The sequence below is a fragment of the Tricharina praecox genome (genome assembly GCF_024521635.1).
Source record: "Tricharina praecox strain CBS 144465 chromosome Unknown BZA05scaffold_18, whole genome shotgun sequence".
In the NCBI taxonomy this organism is placed as follows: Eukaryota; Fungi; Ascomycota; class Pezizomycetes; order Pezizales; family Pyronemataceae; genus Tricharina; species Tricharina praecox.
In genome coordinates, this window is record NW_026250420.1 from 540,326 (window position 1) to 558,741 (window position 18,416).

At 53.3% G+C, this 18,416-nt stretch overlaps 5 protein-coding genes across 5 annotated transcripts; 1 reads left to right on the forward strand and 4 right to left on the reverse strand.

Annotated features, from left to right (window-relative positions):
- Positions 1-1,119: 1,119 nt before the first annotated feature.
- Positions 1,120-4,890, reverse strand: BZA05DRAFT_475234 (exoribonuclease 2). Its single transcript, XM_051488175.1, has 5 exons — positions 4,557-4,890; positions 4,324-4,489; positions 3,986-4,254; positions 2,216-3,931; positions 1,120-2,159 (listed from the first exon to the last, which is right to left on the reverse strand). Exons 1-5 carry the CDS (start codon positions 4,692-4,694, stop codon positions 1,401-1,403), a joined length of 3,048 nt encoding a protein of 1,015 aa, XP_051338000.1. The 5' UTR covers positions 4,695-4,890; the 3' UTR covers positions 1,120-1,400.
- A 228-nt stretch (positions 4,891-5,118) lies between these two features.
- Positions 5,119-7,820, reverse strand: BZA05DRAFT_403146 (spindle assembly checkpoint component Mad1). The gene is made up of 4 exons (XM_051484171.1): positions 7,341-7,820; positions 6,079-7,261; positions 5,560-6,024; positions 5,119-5,499 (listed from the first exon to the last, which is right to left on the reverse strand). Exons 1-4 carry the CDS (start codon positions 7,737-7,739, stop codon positions 5,345-5,347), a joined length of 2,202 nt encoding a protein of 733 aa, XP_051338001.1. The 5' UTR covers positions 7,740-7,820; the 3' UTR covers positions 5,119-5,344.
- Positions 7,821-7,912: 92 nt separating this feature from the next.
- On the reverse strand, positions 7,913-13,526 carry BZA05DRAFT_355667 (uncharacterized protein). Its single transcript, XM_051481389.1, has 5 exons — positions 13,196-13,526; positions 12,627-13,118; positions 10,101-12,570; positions 8,585-10,048; positions 7,913-8,531 (listed from the first exon to the last, which is right to left on the reverse strand). The coding sequence occupies exons 1-5, from the start codon at positions 13,396-13,398 to the stop codon at positions 8,094-8,096; spliced, it is 5,067 nt and encodes a 1,688-aa protein (XP_051338002.1). The 5' UTR covers positions 13,399-13,526; the 3' UTR covers positions 7,913-8,093.
- Positions 13,527-13,670: 144 nt separating this feature from the next.
- Positions 13,671-15,748, forward strand: BZA05DRAFT_403149 (pre-mRNA processing factor 3-domain-containing protein). Its single transcript, XM_051484172.1, has 2 exons — positions 13,671-14,537; positions 14,700-15,748. Exons 1-2 carry the CDS (start codon positions 13,767-13,769, stop codon positions 15,627-15,629), a joined length of 1,701 nt encoding a protein of 566 aa, XP_051338003.1. The 5' UTR covers positions 13,671-13,766; the 3' UTR covers positions 15,630-15,748.
- A 263-nt stretch (positions 15,749-16,011) lies between these two features.
- Positions 16,012-17,697, reverse strand: BZA05DRAFT_90344 (kinase-like domain-containing protein). The gene is made up of 4 exons (XM_051488779.1): positions 17,460-17,697; positions 17,266-17,368; positions 16,216-17,214; positions 16,012-16,160 (listed from the first exon to the last, which is right to left on the reverse strand). The coding sequence occupies exons 1-4, from the start codon at positions 17,522-17,524 to the stop codon at positions 16,119-16,121; spliced, it is 1,209 nt and encodes a 402-aa protein (XP_051338004.1). The 5' UTR covers positions 17,525-17,697; the 3' UTR covers positions 16,012-16,118.
- Positions 17,698-18,416: the final 719 nt, after the last annotated feature.

Consider the following 18,416-nt stretch of genomic DNA (forward strand, 5'->3'; position numbering starts at 1 on the left):
GGCTCCCGGGATCCCGGACCCGGGCTCCGAGAGTAGAGTAGAGTACGGTAGAGTGGATACTTGTAGAGTGCGCATGTTCGGTATCGAATCGGATGGATAACTGTGGAACTCTGTGTAGAGGGAGAGTACCTAGCAATATTCCAAGCCCACTGCGGTGGAGTACCGTGGGTATACAGTTCTAGGGACCTCCCAGATTGTCAGACCCAAGACTCCCAGACTCCCAGAGCACCAGTACGGTACTCGGTCCATTCTACATCCTATCCATCCTCCCCGACCCCGACAAACTACAGTTTCATCCATACCACGCCCTTCCCTTCGCTTCCCTCTCCTTCCCTTCCCTTCCGTTCCCATCCCATTCCATCCCTCCGTTTCATACCCTTCCCTTCGTACCCGTATCGGCTTAACCAAACTCTACTCTAGTATGTAAACCCGCAGCTCCCAGTAAAACCAGGTGGGTGACGTGCCGGGTATACATAGCACTACATATTACTATTACTAGTAGAGCACCTGCCTGTTTCTGGCGCTGGTCGAGTACTTTATCCAAGTATCCAGGTATGCACATAGCTTGGTCCTTGGGAATTTGGGAGTTTGCGCGACGGCCCCATGCCCCCCCCCCCTGCTCGGTCAATCGATAGAGTACTCTACTTACATGCACATGCTTTACTCTATGTAGAGCTGGCTGTCTGGTGGCCTGGAGCTGGTGACCTGGAGCTGATGACTGGAGCATGTCATCGCTGCGTAGAGCTCTACAACAGGCTTCAACCTCGAACTATGGGTTTACTATCGGTACCGGTATGGGACATCGCTTTCTTTTCATGTTTCGATCGTTGGTTGCTTGTTTATGACTCTATGGGGACATCGCTTTATTCCGTGTAATCATCAATTACATGCGACCTTGCTTGACCATAGCAAATAGGGACATCGCTGGGATTTGATGGCAGGGATGTCACTCGCCGAGTGATCCCACATGACCCTCCACGACATCGCACGTTTCGTTCCCATGTTCACAGGCGGTGAGTGCGTCCATCTGCACAATTCCGATGTTGATTCGCACCCGCACAGTCCCACAATCCCATAGCCATGGATTGTACTCCAGCAGGCCTGAGGCACCAAGATCAAGGCAAGGCAAGAAGCTACTTTCGATAGACCCCTTCGCCTACCTAGAGTAAGGCAGAGTAAGGCAGCCAGATCCCGGCCATTAAATAGGTACTGTACAACATCCCCACTCCCCTGCCCCATCCCCATCCATCCCCATCCATCCCCATCCCATCGTGCAATCAATCATAACAAGGAAACCAGTTTTTCTTCATCTCACTCCATACAATGACGTCCAAAACACAAACACACACAGACAAAAAGGACACGGAAAGCAAGGAAATACACATCATTAGAGTTTACATCTAGTAACGTCTACCGCCACCACCGCCGCCACCGCCATTATAGCCGCCTCTGCCATTATCGCGGTTGTCACGGCCATAACCGCCTCCTCCTCCGCGACCTCCGCGACCGCCGCCACCGCCGCCTCGGTAGTCGTTACCCTGGCCGCGTGGAGGACCAACGTAGGATCCTGCGTCGCGAACACCGGGGGGCGGTGGAGGCAGACCTCCGGCAAAGCCGCCTAGCGGTGGGGGAAAGCCGCCCCATGCACCTCCTGGCGGAGCGCCGTAGTTACCCCAGCCGCCGTACTGGTTTGCTCCTGGGATCGGTATGGCACCTGGCGCTTGCTGGTTGTGCTGAGGTGGAGGTGCGTTGTACGACTGTTGGTGCTGCTGCTGCTGCTGTCCGTGGCGATAATGTTGCGGAGGTCCGGTGGGTCCGCTGCGATCCGAACGGAAGGAGTTGTGGCCTCCACCACGGCCTCTGTGGAGAGGCGCGCCGCCGTATGATCGCCCCCTGCCTTCAGCGCGCATTTTGGTTTGTTCAATGTCTCCACGATTGAGCGTCGGTGGTTCAAGCTGGAGGCCGCGGAGGAGCATGGACTTGTGGATGTTCTTGCTCTTTGGGATCTCGTAGCGCAAACTCATGGTGCGATCTTCTTCAAGGTCCGGCATGCCGCCTTCTTCGAGTGGGAAGACAAGCCTGCTGCGCGGAAGGAAGGAGGGGTCCTTCTCGACTTTTCCTGCCAAACCCTCCGAGGTTCGGACATTGATCTTGTATTTCTACGATGTCCATCAGCGACTGGACGAACATTAGTGGAGTGTTCGGGGAAGCATACCGTGACATCTTGTTTCTTGGAGTAGAATCGCTTCACGACATCATCATACAAAGGATGTCCATCAGAAATGAGCAGCGTGTCGTGACCCATAGCATTGCGAGCCGCGTCTTCCGTGGTGAGCAGAGGGTAGATCTTCTGCGCAGCATCCAGCAACCGTTTCTCGTCAATGAATGGCAATAGTGCAACACCTTGCCATGCAAATTTCTTTCCGTTCAGATCCAAGGGGAAAGTCTCAGGGTAGAAATCAATGATCTCAGAATCCGGTTCCGTCATCAACTTCTGGAAGGGCGTAGGAAGGTTATGTTTACTAGCCGCTGGTAAGACACCCATCAATTGCTCGAACGGCTTGAAGGGTTTGCCCCCATTGAACTGGATGTCTAGTTTGCCCACGTCATGGAAATCCTGAGCGAATGGCGCGTAATGGTACGGGTAGTACCAGTTCCAACTGGGGCAGCCCTGGAAATAGTACTTGAGGACCCAGCAGAGGCCCTCTACATAATGAGCAGCAACTTTGTTCCTAAACTCAATGTCTTTCGGATCAACGTGAAACTTTTGCTCGTAATACCGATCTCTGTAGCCATCCTCCCAGAGACGAACAGTGTCTGGCGGCATCTCATCGTCTTTTTTAGGTGTTGGTGGTGGTGTTTGCTCCACTTCATCCGCCTTGCGCTTGTGCGGGACCACTGAACTTTCGGTATCCTCGACGGCGGGGGCGTCCTCCATTTCGGCACCGTTGACGGGTGATTCTGCAGCAACCTCCGACCCGCCCGACAGCAGCTGTGACTTGAGTGCTTGTGCGGCACTCTTGTTCTGTAGATTGGCCTTGCGGATGCCCTCCCTATTCATCACCATGTCGTAGTTCAGCTTCTTCGTTTCAGCGGAGAGATCTCCCGGCTTCATCAGCGGGATCATCGGTGGCGGCGCCGAGTCGGGAGGACCCTTTCTCTTTAGAATAGCATTTTCATATGCCGGTGCTTCAAGATTGTTTGCAGATCTGTTCCTTTGAGCCTCTTCATTCAGCTTGCGCTTTTTTGCGCCAGCCTCACGTCTAACTTCTCCCTGTCGCCGTCTTCTGAAGATAGCATCCTCCTGCTTGGCCAGCCCATCGAGGACAAACTGGACTTTGTCTAGCTCCACGGATCCGTCTTTGGTGAGGTATCCACCCATGACGGGCAAGTTGTCCTTCCAGATGGTCATAAGTGTATCTATTCCGCCGTCGCGAATCTCCAAACTGGGCAGATGGGGCAAGAAATCGTTTCCAACGAAGAAGCACATAAAGACCCAGTCATCGAGAGCGCGCTCAAGATCGAACTTGAATCCTTGATCTCTAACGTCAAGTTCTACCGCCAAATACTCACGTAGAATAGAAACGTGAAGCCAGATGAACGGCTTCTTCTTGACGGGTGCGGATTTCTCGTCAAATTCACCCTGCTTCTCCTTGGCTTTTCCCTTGCAGTCTCCAGCTTCATGCCCATTCTGTCCACAGATCTTGCATGCCTTTGACCGCGTATCTCCTGCAAACACGTCCTCACGCAACACTCTGAAGTGGGGTTCGTGGGTCCCAAGCCCCAACATGATGAGATCTGCATCCAGACCGTAGATGACGTGCCGAGTGTTAGGGTCATGTTCGGGATTGGCGCGCTGAGATCGAATGAACTCCATGATCTTGTGTTCTCCTTCTCCGGGAACGGTCGAGTCCGAGATAATGACTTTCAACTATTCCGGTCAGTTAGCATCAATTATCCCAACCAAGACATTATTGGGAAATACCTTCGCCCAAGCCGGATCGGTGTTCAGCTTATACGCAGTCCAGTACCGCAGAGACGCCGCCAGGATATCCATGAAAGGCGTTCCTGGAGTAATCGCATTGCTGTCCCAAACCTTCTGATTCTTCAGACTATCGTCAACTTTTGTGCCCTTCTGGCTCTCGAGCATCTTCATCAACTCCTTGGTCTCCTCCTCCTTGTCTTTGGCTTCCTGGGCGGATCTGAAACGACGGGACCGCTGCTGGTTCATTTTCGCACGGGGCGCAACACCATCTATGCGCGCATGATTGATCAGCAACCTGAGTCCCTCCTACATGGTGATTCTGGGGCGAGAGCGCATACCGACGGCGATCATGAGAACCTTGCGAGGTCGCACCATGTTTACAACACGCTCGGTGTACTTGAAAACCTCCATCATCATCTCCTCCTCGGTCTCGGGCGGCGGACGATCCTCGGGGTGCGAACACGGATGTACGATTCCATTCATATCGAGGTAAAGATTGTCATGCTGTAGTAAGAAATCATTATTAGCACGTGGGCGCTCCCTCGGACATCAAACAAGGAGGAGAACCGACTTCGCCATTGGGATTCGGCTTCGTATGGTCGACGGGCACAACAACGCCATCGATCTCCTGCGGCTCCTCCTCAATAACCGGTGAAACGATCTTCGGGTATCGCTGCGAAAGCCATCTGAACAAGGCTGGGACACCCATATTGTCGCGCGAAAAACGAGTTTCGCCACGCGTTTACCGTCGTGAACTGTGTGTGTAAAGGGCAGTGATGATTTTTTTCTTTAGCGTAAGGAAATCGGCGTGCCTCTTGTTGTTGGCGAAAGGGCTGGGAATGAAAATTCCCGAGTAGTTGAGGTGGGCGGACGTGGTGTGTCGTGCTGTCTGGCTGTCGCAGAGGTGAGAATGAGAATACTGAGTGAAGCGTTCGGGCGCAGCGTCGGGTAACCGCGTTTGCCAAGCCCCTATGCAGCCTGAGACGTAGCTTGTCTAATGGATCCGTCCAATCAATGTTCAAATCACATATTATCACACGATTGATTATCACTATGCCATGATCTAGAAAGGTTGAATGCATTATGACCAAAAAGGTGGTTGCCATTCACGGTTTGAGGACACTGGACCTGTTTGCTTCCCGATACTTGGATGAAAGTAAATAACATCAATGCAAACTATTGCCTAAGCCGAAAAGTAGAAAATAGAAGTACATTGACGACCCATTGAACAACCCCGAAACGCCCATGCAATAACCATCCCAAACGAGATATCTCTAGATGCCACGATCAAACGGCACACAAACAAGTGGTAAGAAGCAAAAGGTACATGTACACATCAACAGACATTGGTTTCCCATTTTACATGAATTGAGCCCTCGTGGTCTTCTCATACTGCTCAATTAAGATACTAGCGAGCAGGCATGGTATGCTCTGTCGCGCCATCCAAAAGGAGCACTGGTTACGGATCTCTTTGTGGAACATGCTGTCTGGTCCACCAGCGACTTTCATTGTTCCTGTAATCAGATGGTTAGCCCACTTGCGTCCAGATAGGCGAGTGAGACGGCGGAACAAACCTTTTTCTCCGTCAAACTCGATGCTCTGACTTTCGTCACCGAACATATGCGTGACACGGACCCGTCCGTTCTGCATGAAATCGAGCTTCCACCCCAGGAGCGAGAACACGGCCTCCCGGAATTCAAGAGATTTGGCCGACCAAATCTCCTTTAGTCGCATCATTCGCTTTTCTTTTTCGGCGACGACTTTCTCCATGGCCTTGATTTCGGCCCGGACGTTCTCGAGGGTGGCCCGAGGGACCATGCGGACTTCTTCGCCTCGGCCTTCTATTTGTGCGAGTAGAGCGGCATTCTCCTCCTGCAAGGCTTTGAGCTGGGAGACCTTGACTGCTTGCTCTCGTGCAGTAGGATTGTCCTTTAGCTGTAGGATCCTGATGGAAGTGCCTTCCATCGAGGTAATGCGGAAATGCAACGCCTCAATCTCGGCGTTTAGAACAGTTTCCTTGCGCTGTAATTGCATGATATCTGTATGTAAAGTCAGCACATGATCTTCCAAGTTCAGTCAAGATCACGCATTACCATTCTGCAATTGCCTGTTCCGGCGGTTGAGCTCCCCTAGCCGTTCGTCGCTGGCAGTGTCCTCGAGGGCCCTCTTTCTGCTATTTTGAGCTTCGTTGCTGGTGCTAGACGCGGCGGCGGCGCTGGCGGCGGTCTTCAGTTCGTCGATCTCCGTCTTGTACGCTTCGAGAAGGGTTTCCAATTCCTGGATTCTTGCCGTTTTCTGCTCGTCAAAGTTGCCTTGGTTGTGAATGGCTTCTTCCGTGGAGAACGACTTGAGCTGTTCCCGCAGAAACTGCGCCTCCTTGAGCGCCAACGCTTTCTGTCTCTCCATCCGCTGTCGTGCCTTGGAATCCTTTGATGCCGTCTCTTTCAACTTCTCCAACTCTTCGCGGAGCAAACGGACCTCTCCCTCCATTTCCTGGATGATTTGATCTTTCTCGAGCAATTCCGGCTCCAGGCGCCCAGCCTTCTCCGTGAGGCCGATCCTCTCGACCCTCTCCTCGATTAACGCCCTCGCAAGGCTCTCCGGAGAATCGAACTCTAGTCCTTCGCGCTGGAAGTAGCTCTCCCAAGCGTTCCGTTCGTCCTGCAGAACCGATATCCGTACTTGCGCCGCCGACAGCTCCTCCCGGATCTCATTCAACATCTTCAACTTCCCCTCTAGCGTCCGTTTCTCCTCTTCTACCAGCTCCAGCGACCGACTCGACTCCCGTAGGGACTTCAACTCCAACAGTTGCCTTCGATTAGTCGATTCCAGGGTCTTAATATGGTTAACCTGTTCTGCTAGCTCCTTCTTGAGGACCTTCAGCGTCCCCAGGTCCCCAGTCTGCGCCTTAGCACTAAGCAATTCAATCTCCAACTCCTGCGCTTCCCCATCCTTCCCTTCCAACTTCCGCTGGACCTCCTCGATCGTCCGGTCCTTGATGTGCACCTCCTCCTTGAGCTCCTGGTTTGCGCGACTGAGTGCATTGCTTCTCGTTTCGTACTCATCGATTTGCCGCTTATACTGCCGTTCCTGCGACGAGAGATCCTCCTCTTTGTCCCGCACCGCCTCCCGTAGCTCGGCGCTCTCGGCCCGAAGTTGTCGCACCTGTCGCTCCAGCCCACGCTTCGCCTCCGCGGCTTCGGCGCGCATCTCCTGAAGCTTCTCGCCGAGATCTTTCTGCTTCTCGAACAAAAACCGTTTGTCCGATTCCAGCGTCTACCACCACACACACACACACATCAGTCTACCCTACCCGACACAAACGAACAAACATGAACCCCCCCCCCCAACTCACATCAGCCCGCTTCGCATGTTCCTCCGCGACAGCCTCAAGAGCCCTGCACTCCTGCTCGTGTCTAATCTTTTCCAGCGATCGCTCTTCCTTCAACATCTGTAGCTCGTACCGCACCGAGTTGAGATCGCCGCGTATGACCTCATTCGAAATGTCGACCCTCACTTTCCTCTGAGCCGAGACGGGGGTAACCGAAGGCGGGGGAGAGGGCGTCGCGGGTCCTCCTGCATCGCCGGAAAGGAAGTCGTAGGTCGGCTGCAAGGGTTGGCGAATCGGTGGGTTGTTCGGGAAGAGTTGGCGCTTGGTGACGGGAGAGCTGAATATATTATTGCTGGACGTATTTTTGGGGGTGCCGCGTTTGGTGGTGCTGCCTCGCGGCCGGTTTTCGAACGGCGAATTCATGCTGCGTGTGTTGTGATGTCGGGGTTTGGGGGGACGCGCTGGGGTGGTGTCGGTGCTGGTGTTGGTTGCTGGAGTGAGGAGTGCCAAGGCACTAGTTAAGCTGATTCGCGAGCGAGCTCACAAAATACCTTGGAATACAAGACGGCGACAAAACACCTGGAGAAGCTGAGGAATTCAACAGACTCAATCTTCATCATTCGCAATAGTCTACGACTCCGATCCACTCAAAATAAAGATTATAAGAAATGCACCAAGATATCCCCTCCAATCAATCCTTATGATCATCACCACCACCACTATAGTACCTATTCTAGTGCATCAAAGAAACAAAACAAACGCTTTTACCATAACACATTATAAGCCTCCGACCATCACATCAAAACTTCCCGTTCCAACACCCGATATCTTGCCCATAACAATCCGAGAACTAGGTGACGTGAGATCGTCGAAATCACCTTCCAGGGTAGCGTCCTTGAGGAATTGACATGTTGTCTCGAAACTCATCTTCATCAACGGCGACACACTAGACTTCATTCCTTGTCGGTTGAAAGGTGCGTAACCACCGCCACGAGTCATGATGTCAGCGATGAGGTTCAAATGGCGAATATCGACGGAGATACCGTGACCTCCGAAGACGGCGTCCATCTCCTTGACAATGTTGCTCCGACAAGCTTCAACACCGAAGGTTCTCAGAACACAAGCAATGTCGTTGGTCTCGATCGTGTTGAGGTCGATTGTGTCTGCCTCCTCCCAGATAGCCCGGAAGTTGACACCGTCAACAGCCAACTTGCGCTATTGCACGTATTAGCAAGAATCCAGTAGTCAAACAGAGGAAAGGTGCATACCTTTCCGGCGGCTTGCTCTTCTTTGGACAAGTCAGATGCAGGCACCTTCGCAACGGAAGCGATACCAGGGAGTTGACGGATAACAGTGTCTCTGCAGACCTTCTCGACAATACCCAACATCAACACCTTCGGTGCCTCTGCAGGGTACTCCATCTTGATCTCGCACCACTCTCCGGCCGAGTCGAACTCGAAGTGCCGAACAGTGTCGCTGTCGACGCTCTCCTTCATGGAAGTACGAGGCTCATCCTGGCTAGCAGCGGTGGCGGTTACCCCATTCATGTCACCCAGTCCCTCGTCTTCGTCGCTCGACGGGGCCTCCTCGTCAACCAGACGAGCGATCTCCTCCTCACCAGCATCGGGTTTCTCGTAACTGGTAGACTCCAGCTTCTGACCACGACGCTTTGCGCTCGTAGCATCACCCTCGTCATCGTCATCACTGTCCTCGTCCTCATCACGATCACCGCCTTGGGTCTCCCGCGGGGCCTGTGCCTCCTCACTAGGTCCAGAACTTTCACCAACTTCCGGCATGGCATCGTCCTTACCAACCAGGGCCTTGCTCTTCGCACGTTTAGGATCCAACGCCTTGGCGATAGCGGTATCAAGAGCCTTGAGGAACTTGTTCTTCAACACGGAATGCACCTGCTTCTTGCTGACAGAGTACTCCTCGGCGTATTCGTCGGCGGGGAAAAGGTTCAGTCTGATCATGTATGTCTTAGACTTGGTGGTAACGGTTTCCGTGACGCTGACATCATCGATCAGTTCAGCCAGGACCAATCTGTTGCAGCGTTTCGCGAAGAGCTCGGCTTCCGAATCCGAGACTTCTGGTCGGAGGGTGAGCGTCATCGCCGGTGTACCGATGTTGGCACTGGCTGTCATGACGATTTCACGAAGACGTGGAATACCCAGTGTGACGTTCTTCGTGGCGTGACCAGCCAAATGGAAAGTGTTCAGTGTCATCTGGGTGGATGGTTCACCGATGGATTGACCGGCAACGATACCAACTGCCTCACCAGGATCGATCATGGAGCGGAGATATTTGAGGTCCATGAGGGTTCTAAACTCCGATTTCGGCAGCGTATCGATCAGATCCCTACCAGCCATCGACACTTCCTTCTTGTTCAGGATCTGGTCGGGGTTCTTCTCGATATACGCTTCTCTGCTTTCGTAGAACTTCTCGGACACACTACCCAGGTACCGCGCGGGGTTCAATTCCGACATGGTGACTTCCGACGCGCCGAGATCCTTCTTTTTGTTGTACTTCTTCAGGGCCTTCTTGACGCGGGTACTAGCCTTCTCCTCGTAGCGCAAAGCAACGGCGAGACGTTCTAGAGTACCTGAGAGGTTCGCATTCCGGTAGTCCTCAGTGGCTCGTCGCAGCAGCGAAGACATGTTTTGTGCGCAGAATTTGTACTGGTTCAGATGCCTCTGCTTGGCCACATCCAGCCCGTCTTCTCCGTAGAGGAACTGCATTCAATTAGACCAATGGAACCCGCAGACTGGAGGGATGGGGTCAAACCTGAACAAGAGATCCATCACTGTCGCGAACGGTGTTGTCATAGTTAACCATAATTCCCTCCATACCCTTGATAAGACATCTCTGCAGATAACCGGATCTACTCGTCTTGACGGCTGTATCGATCAAACCTTCACGACCAGCCATACAATGGAAGTAGTACTCCTGTGGCCTGACACCAGTCAAGAAACGATCTGTGATATATCCTCCCGCTCTCACATCGGTCTCATAGGGCTTGAAGCAAGGCAATGTCTTTCCAGAAACCATGACCGGAACACGGCGACCCTCCAGAACCTGCTGTCCAAGCAAGCATGAAATCTGAGAGGCATTGACGTCGGAACCCTTGGCTCCAGACACAGTCATGGCCTGGAAACTGTTCCGCGGGAAGTCCTTCTCGAGGCCGTCCGGCAGACATTGACGAATAACACTGGAGGTGAAGTTCTTGGTCGAGGCATTGGCTTTAAGATCCAGGGTTCTATGTTTGTTCTCGTCTCTTATGACTTCTTCCAACCTACCCTTGAGCTCTCTCTCCTTAAACTCGCCCTCCTTGAGCCCGACATACTCAACGGCTAACTCGCGACCCACAACATGCGACTGGTTGAGAGTATCGCGACGCTTTTTGTTGCCGTCGGGTGTCAAACGCAGATCGTCCATTCCACAAGTATGCGCACGCATGTGAAGCAACTTTGTGAGCAGTCTACCCAGAATACTGAGCAGACGACCAGCTGCAGCGGGGCCGTAGACCTCGTATACGGAATGGACGAAACCAAACTCGGTGGGACCAATCTGATTCTTGTCCAAGATTCCGCATGCCAGGTAACCCTTATGGAAGATGACTTCTCCTTCCTCGCAACCCTCAAACCATCGATCACCTGGAACCTTAGCCTTCGAGAAGAGCGTCAGGCCATCGAAATGCTTGGGCTTGATGTTCTCGAGGATACTGGTGACAACCTGCTTTCCGGTCCAGAGAGACCTCGGCTTCATGACCGCCGGTGGAATGGTCTTGACACGCTGACTTGCTCCCTCCGGTCCGTTTCCTTGCTCGGGCAACAATCCTGAATAAAGCAGCTGTTGGTATTCCTCCCGGGTGAAGAAGGTATCGCGGTTCGTGAGCCAAACAGCCATAACCAAATGGTCCTGAATCAAACCACGGAGGGGTTTTCCGGAGGTGCCGACCAGGTACTGCAGGTTCGTGCTAGCGATCTCCCGGGCCTCAGCCTGGGCAACCGCGTTCTGGGGAAGATGCATGTTCATCTCGTCTCCGTCGAAATCGGCGTTGTAGGTATTGCAGTTCGCGTAGTGCATGCGAATCGTGCGCTCCTTCTGCAAAACACGAGCTTTGTGACCCATAATAGACGGTTTGTGCAGCGTCGGTTGACGGTTCATCAGAACATAGTCGTTATTCATCAGATGACGGAGCACCTTCTTCGGCCGGAGGTCCCCAATCAATGGATCCGGTGTTTGCAAGAGCTTAGCCATATCGGCACGACGGTCCCTGTCGGCTTTCATTGTTCCTCCTGGCAGTTTCTGAATCGACCCGTTCTCCATCTCAATCGACACAGCTCCTGGCCATTGATCCGGTCCGTTGATGACGAATTCTTTGAGCTTGGCGTAGTTCTCATCGGTGACAGGTTCCGGGTAGGTGAGCTTCTGTGCGAAGACAAGCGGAACACCGATCTCACTCGTTTCAATCATAGGATCGGGAGAAATGACGGATCGCGCGGCAAAGTTGACACGCTTACCCATCATATTCTTTCTGAAAAGACCTTCCTTCTTCTCCAAAGCCTGTTTGATACCATTCTCCACATTACGAGAAGCCATTCCCTGCAAAGGGCTCTTGGAAGAGTCGATAAAGGTGTTCACATCCTCTTGCAAAGTAACAAGAGTCTGCATAAGCCTCTGCATCGAATTTGGCTTGTCGCCATGGTTGTTCTTATGGTCGCGGATGGCTAGGCAATCCTGGAGAATCTTGACCAGACCCTTGTTGCTGGAATTCTCATTGATCTCTCCTCCAGCCGCCTGCGGTGGCCTGAAGCACGTCGGTGGAACCGGCAAGACGTGTAAAAAGAACATATCGGCCGAGACAGGTTTCGGGTCTTTCTGACTGATCGTTCGGGGTCGATAAAGTATCAGCGTAATCTCCTTCTCCTTCTCAAACAACCGCATCAAAGTATTGTGAACTTCTATATTCGTCAGAAGCTTTCCGGACTCGTTCCGAATCTCCACCTCCTCGGCCTCTTCCTCTTCGCTCCCTTCTTCCGACCCAGCCTCCTCGATATCAATAGTGATTCCCTCATCGACCTGAGCAAGCTTTTGTTGGTCATTCTTCGTCTGTTTACCGGGAGGCTTCCGCCGGTCAAGCGCAGCATTCGCTCTTCGGAGTCCGAGCTGAGCGTTTGAGGCGCGCTGCTTGGCCTGCAGCGGCTTTTCGAAAATCTTGGAGAAACTGTCGGCGCGGAAGACGGGAGAGAACCTGCACAACAGGTCAGCAAGTCGGGAGCATTGCCACAGAGAATCGCCTCCACTCACGCCTGACACCGTGTGCACTTCTTGACACCAGCCACAGTGCCCATGAAATCTTTGACCACCTGACGTCTCGCCTCCGCGATGGCGTTGATCTTGGTGGCGCTTGAAACATCAGACTGCTTTCCCTTCCGGCTTATTGCCTTGTCCACAAACTTCCGCCTGCGCGCAATGAAATTCTCCAAGTCGTCATCATCGTCACTGTCTATGTCATCGCCGGGGCCTTCCTCCGCGCCAGTGCCCTTCTTCTTCGCTTTCATGTGCAGGTTGTCCAGATCGGAAGCCTCTTCCAGCAGTCCATATTGAATCAGCCTAAGTTTGCAGGCGTAACGATCGACCTCGGCTTTCGACATCCGTAAGTTGAAACAATAGACGCAGGTCGCGCGCAACAACCGCAACATCTGGTCGAAGAAGGTTACATTGTAGACAGGAATCGGCAGAGAGATATGTCCCATATGTCCAGGACAGTACTGGTAATCTAAGTGGCATGTTGAGCATCTGCAAGTGGCGCAATTGTGAGGAACGAACGCGTATAATTGCAGCTTCCAGCCATAGAACGAGCTGAGGGAGCTTACCGTTGTCTCAGAGAGTCCGATGCGCCCAAAGCGGGATCATACAGACCGCCGGGGAGGGGAACCGGAGTTTTGCCAGCCTGTGTATTTGCGAAAGTGACCGGATTGACGATCTGCTTGACGGAGAGGGCGAGGACTTCTTCCGGCGACAGAAAGTTGAACTCCACACTGGTCACCTCCGAGGCGACAGGGCTGGTAACGTTCATTGTGCCGTGTTCCCTTCAGCTCGTTCGCCGTTTCCTGGTTTGGTATGTGTTGATTGACAGGCCGGCTCTCAGCAGACAGGCAAGCAGGAAGGGTTGTGGAGCGCAAGGTTGACGGTTTGGGTTTTGGGATATCGCGCCCTTCCCATCCCACCTTTTCAAAAAATTTACTCGAAGGCGCTAATGCTGAGAAAGTTAGACCAATTTCTGTCATGGATGTGCCAAACTCCTTGCAAGACTTGGCATTGAAGGTGAGCACCCAGCTCACAGCATGACAACCATCACATCGACTCCTCACACCTCGCGCTACCGAAAGAGAGAGTGAGTGCTCTTCAACTCACACCTCGGCTCACTACAATCACCACCTATCAATGGATCCATCGCGCAAACGCCCCCTTGACGATGGAACCGTCAGTCCCGCGAAACGGCCCAAGGCTGGTGGGCCAGACCAAGAACGAATCCAAAAGATGATGGCCGAAGCACGCGCCAAAGCCGCAGCCCTAGCAGCGAAGTTGGGAGCCAACAAAGTCACCGCAGGCTCACCTACTCCCCCATTGGGTGGCTCTGCTGCGCAGACGGCGGCTGAACGTCTCGCTGCGATGAGATCGCGTGTCGCCAATGCTGTTTCCAGATCCACTGCTGCGAGTGTGGCTCCCCCGTCCCGACCAGTCTCGTCGACACCGTCGTTCCGCCGCGACGAGTCTGAACATGATGATGGCAGTAAGGCACGCGGTGGATTGGACGTCGGCTTGCATCCTGCGTTGCTGGGCGATACGGCTGATGCTGGGTCGTCACGGCGGGGCAAGAATGCGATGATGCCCAAGTTCGCGACTACTATGGCGAACCGGAGGGGGGATATTGGCCGGGGAGGAAAGCCGAAGAAACAGCTCGATCTCAGCGCGCCGCCTATTGACTTGATCGATCCGGCAAAGAACCCATACCACGACCCCAATATCGCGGCCAAGAGTCTTCAGCCTAGAAGAATCCCGAAGTCGCTTCACTTCAATCCAAAGGGAAAATACATCGAACAGGCCAATGCTCTGCGTAGACAGGAGGCGTTGGAGGAGATGAAGAAGAGAATCGCTGCCGCAGCCAGGAAGGTCGGCATTGACGAGGACATGCATGCGGATAAGGCTTTCGCGGTTAGTCCCCCCTCCTGCTCCTTTTTCTGTCATCAAAGAATGTTTTATGCCAATATGCAGCCCGTCTTAGTCTCCTAGAATTGGCGTCGCGGCCATTTTACTCTGGGATTTCATGGGAACATGGTGTTTTGGAGTGAGAGTGCTGACTTCATGTCGTTATAGCCACAAGAACCCCCATCCATCGAATGGTGGGATCAGGGACTTACCCAGAACTCGACATATGAGGATATGGACATTGGTGCCTTGAAGGTCGACACGGAAGACTCTATAGTGACCATCTACATCCAGCATCCCATCCAGATCGAGCCACCTCAGGATAAACACATTCCGCCGCCGAAGCCGCTACCTCTCACCAAGAAGGAGCAGAAGAAAGTCCGCCGACAGCGACGTGCCGAGGAGTTGAAGGAGAAGCAAGCCAAGGTCCGCCTGGGACTCGAGCCTCCACCACCACCGAAGATCAAGAAGTCCAACATGATGCGCGTGCTGGGCGAAGAAGCCGTCAAGGATCCCACCGCCGTCGAAGCCCGCGTCAACAAAGAGATCCGCGAGCGTCTAGAGAATCACCTCAAGACCAACGAGGACCGCAAACTTACAAAGGAGCAACGACACGAAAAGCTGGCCATCAACCAAGAAAAAGACCAGTCCAAGGGCATCCAATGTCTCGTCTTCCGCATTGAAACCCTCGCCAACGGAAAACACCGCTTCAAGATCAACAAGAACGCTGAACAACTCGGCCTCACTGGCATCTGCATCTTCAGCCCCAAGTTCAATCTCGTCATCGTCGAGGGCGGCCCCTACGCTGTCAACAAATACAAGAAGTTGATGATGCAGCGTATCGACTGGAAGGAGGAGGTTGAACCACAGGAGGGTGGCGAGGAAGCACCCACTGAACAGCTCACTCATGGCGCGGATATCCCCATGTTGCAAAATAGATGTACTCTCGTCTGGGAGGGCGAGCTGAAACAGAAGGGATTTAGAAAGTTCTCTTCCGAGAGGTGTCCCACCGATGCTATGGCGAAGGAGAGGCTGGAGAGGGGTAGGATGGAGCATATGTGGACTGTGGCTAAGGGGGCGGTGCAGAAGGAGGAATAATCCGGGGAAGGAGTAATCATTAGGAAGACATAGCATTGTGTTGATTCTTGTGTTGACGTATTTTGGATGAAAAGGAGCGTGTTTGTATCTCGTAGTGAAATGGTAACGTTTGATGTAAGGAATGTCGTTCAATGTGGATTACCTGGCAGTCTGGGTCCGTCCCAGCGTCGACATCCAACAGGCTGCATCTACATAAGCCGACGGGCTGCGGGCTGCGATCTGCAGAGTGGGGGCCTGTAGAGTGCATTAGCACATTGCGGGGAGAACGTCATGGCGCCGTATCATCTAGCGGTGGCGCTACAGGTGTCCGCTTTTTGCACTCCGTACTGCGCCTAATCACAATATATCACCTAGGTATCTTCAGTATTCAGTCCACAAAGCGCAGCGATTGAATCAATTCTCGCCCACGGATTCAAAACCGTAACGGACACTATCTCTCCACACATCTATCTAGGTGGATCCAATTCCAAGTCTAAGTCCAAGTAAAAATCAATCCGCACGAGCGCCATCAAAGAATCTATGATCCAGCGCCTACACTGTATGTCAGCCGTGCCTCAAAACTCGTGGTAAACGGGATATCACTCACATCCTTCGCGCTCAACCTATCACTACCCTGATACACCAGGAGGCTTCCCACCAAATCCCTTGCATCCGTACTCGCACACGGCAAAAGCTGTTCCCACTCCTGCTTCGGCCGCTGATGAAACATGATCTTCCCAAAATCCGGGAGCTCCCGCGACTCAGGCCAGCTGTGTGTATCCGGCGTGCCCAGTTTCTGGAAGATGCTCGCCACGAGCTGCAGTTCGCTGCCCAAATCTCCCGCATCGAAAAATGCCTCGTGCTCGGGGTGCAAACACTCCGCTATCACGCAGCCGAGCGCCCACATATCCACCCCCGTGCCGTAGCTGCGGTAGCCAAAGAGGAGCTCAGGCGCGCGGTACGAGGTCGTGCCCACATCGGTGATTTTGTCGTCGGCAGGCTCGCAGTCGGGATCGTCGGCGTGCCAGGCAATCCCCAGATCAGCGATTTTTGGGCCGCTGGTGGGGGAGGAGAAGAGGATGTTGCTCGGCTTGATGTCGCGGTGCAGGATGCCTAGGGAGTGCAGGTGTGCTACGCCGGTGAGGATGCCGTGGATTATGGAGGGTAGGCGGAGGGGCGTGATTAGGCGTTCGGAGAGTAGGGAGGCCAGGGTGCGTGGGAGAAAGGGGAGGACCATTACGAAGGTGGAGGGCGGGAGTGTGAATGTTTCGAGGACGGAGATGATATTGTCGTGGTCCGCGGCGAGGGCGAGGAGTCGGGCCTCGCGCTTTGCGTTATGGGGTGGCTGTGACATCGAGGTGACGGTCACCTTGAGCGCTACGAGAGAGCGCTTGCTGCCCACCGTGGTCATCGTTGGCATGGCCTTGAAGATGGTTGAGAAGATCCCGGATTCGAATGGGACAGCCGTCTTGTATGGTCCGATGGTCTGGGTGGGCTCATCGGCGGGAAACTTGGTGAGACTATCGCTGTCATCCTCTGATTGTGGCCGTGCTGCGGCTTGCTGGAGCGAGAGGAGTCTGGCTTTCCAGAGGCGGATGTAGTCCTCCTGGAGATGTGGTGAGTGATAGCTCGTGCGACAGGGACCGGACAAACATACCTTCGTGGCGGCTGCAGCCATGCATCTAGACTCCTCCTGCTGGGCTCGCAACATTGCTTCCGGACGAAGAAGCTGTGCGTCGGCGGATTCCAGTGAAGCGGCACTAAATTAGGTGGACATCACACCATATTGTCAATATGCATAACATTCCACGGAAAGAAAACGGATAGGTGACAGCTAAAGTATGTACGCACATCTGGTCGACTACGGCCATTCGCTCGGAGAACCCAACGCTCTGCTGCCATGGTACGTCGCTCATGGTTGCTTGTTTGGCGATGTTGGCGATGCGAATGAGCAGAGAACCAAAGCTTCGGCAAACAGGTATTTTCCAGTCTTTATGTAGGGCGTGGATGAATGTGGCCCTGGCGTTGTTTGCGTTCAAGGGACAGATGCGATAGGAGCTTGGGCGAGGGACATCTGGCGAATCGCCGGGATGTTCCGCCAATTCTCATGCGCCACAGTTGGAGCCTGTGCCACAAATTCACGCACGGAGATGGCGTGTGAAGTCGTACGACCACTAGTACCGCAGTAACTACAATAACAAGAACATAATAGTAATAACACCAAGGAGGACCGAGGGCTGCGGATTGAGGGGAAAGACCGACGCGTAGCTGGATCGACACGAAGGTTCGGGCTTCGGGGACCTTGGGCTGATGGATTCCTTTCCGAGGTGACGAAGTGGCTCGCTAAAAAGTATGCAATGAAATCTTCCTCTGCAACGAAAAGCAAATCTCCCGGCTCCCAGAATGACAAGGCTCCCAGATGGCGATTTGCTAGGATGACTTTGTCGGGAGCAATGCTACCATGTTCAGCCTCGTAGTCGATGGTTCCTAGCGAAGACTTCGATTATGACAGCCATTACGCAATACTTATACCCCTCATACAATCTTCATGGCTCGGGCAGTCACGGTTGATCGATGACTTTAGTACAAGGGCGTATGAATCATCCTTACGTTGCCTCTTGAAGGGCAGGCCGGATACCTGCCCGGAGAAATCGAGATAGCTGGGCTTCTGCTAATTGTGTTGTGGTTTAACCACAAGTTCCACGGAACATGCACCCATAATTCCAGTCTTTACCACTCGATATATGCAAAGGAATGGTGGGATTTGACATGCTCGCTGTTGTGTAAGCATAGCTGCAGAAGAACTTG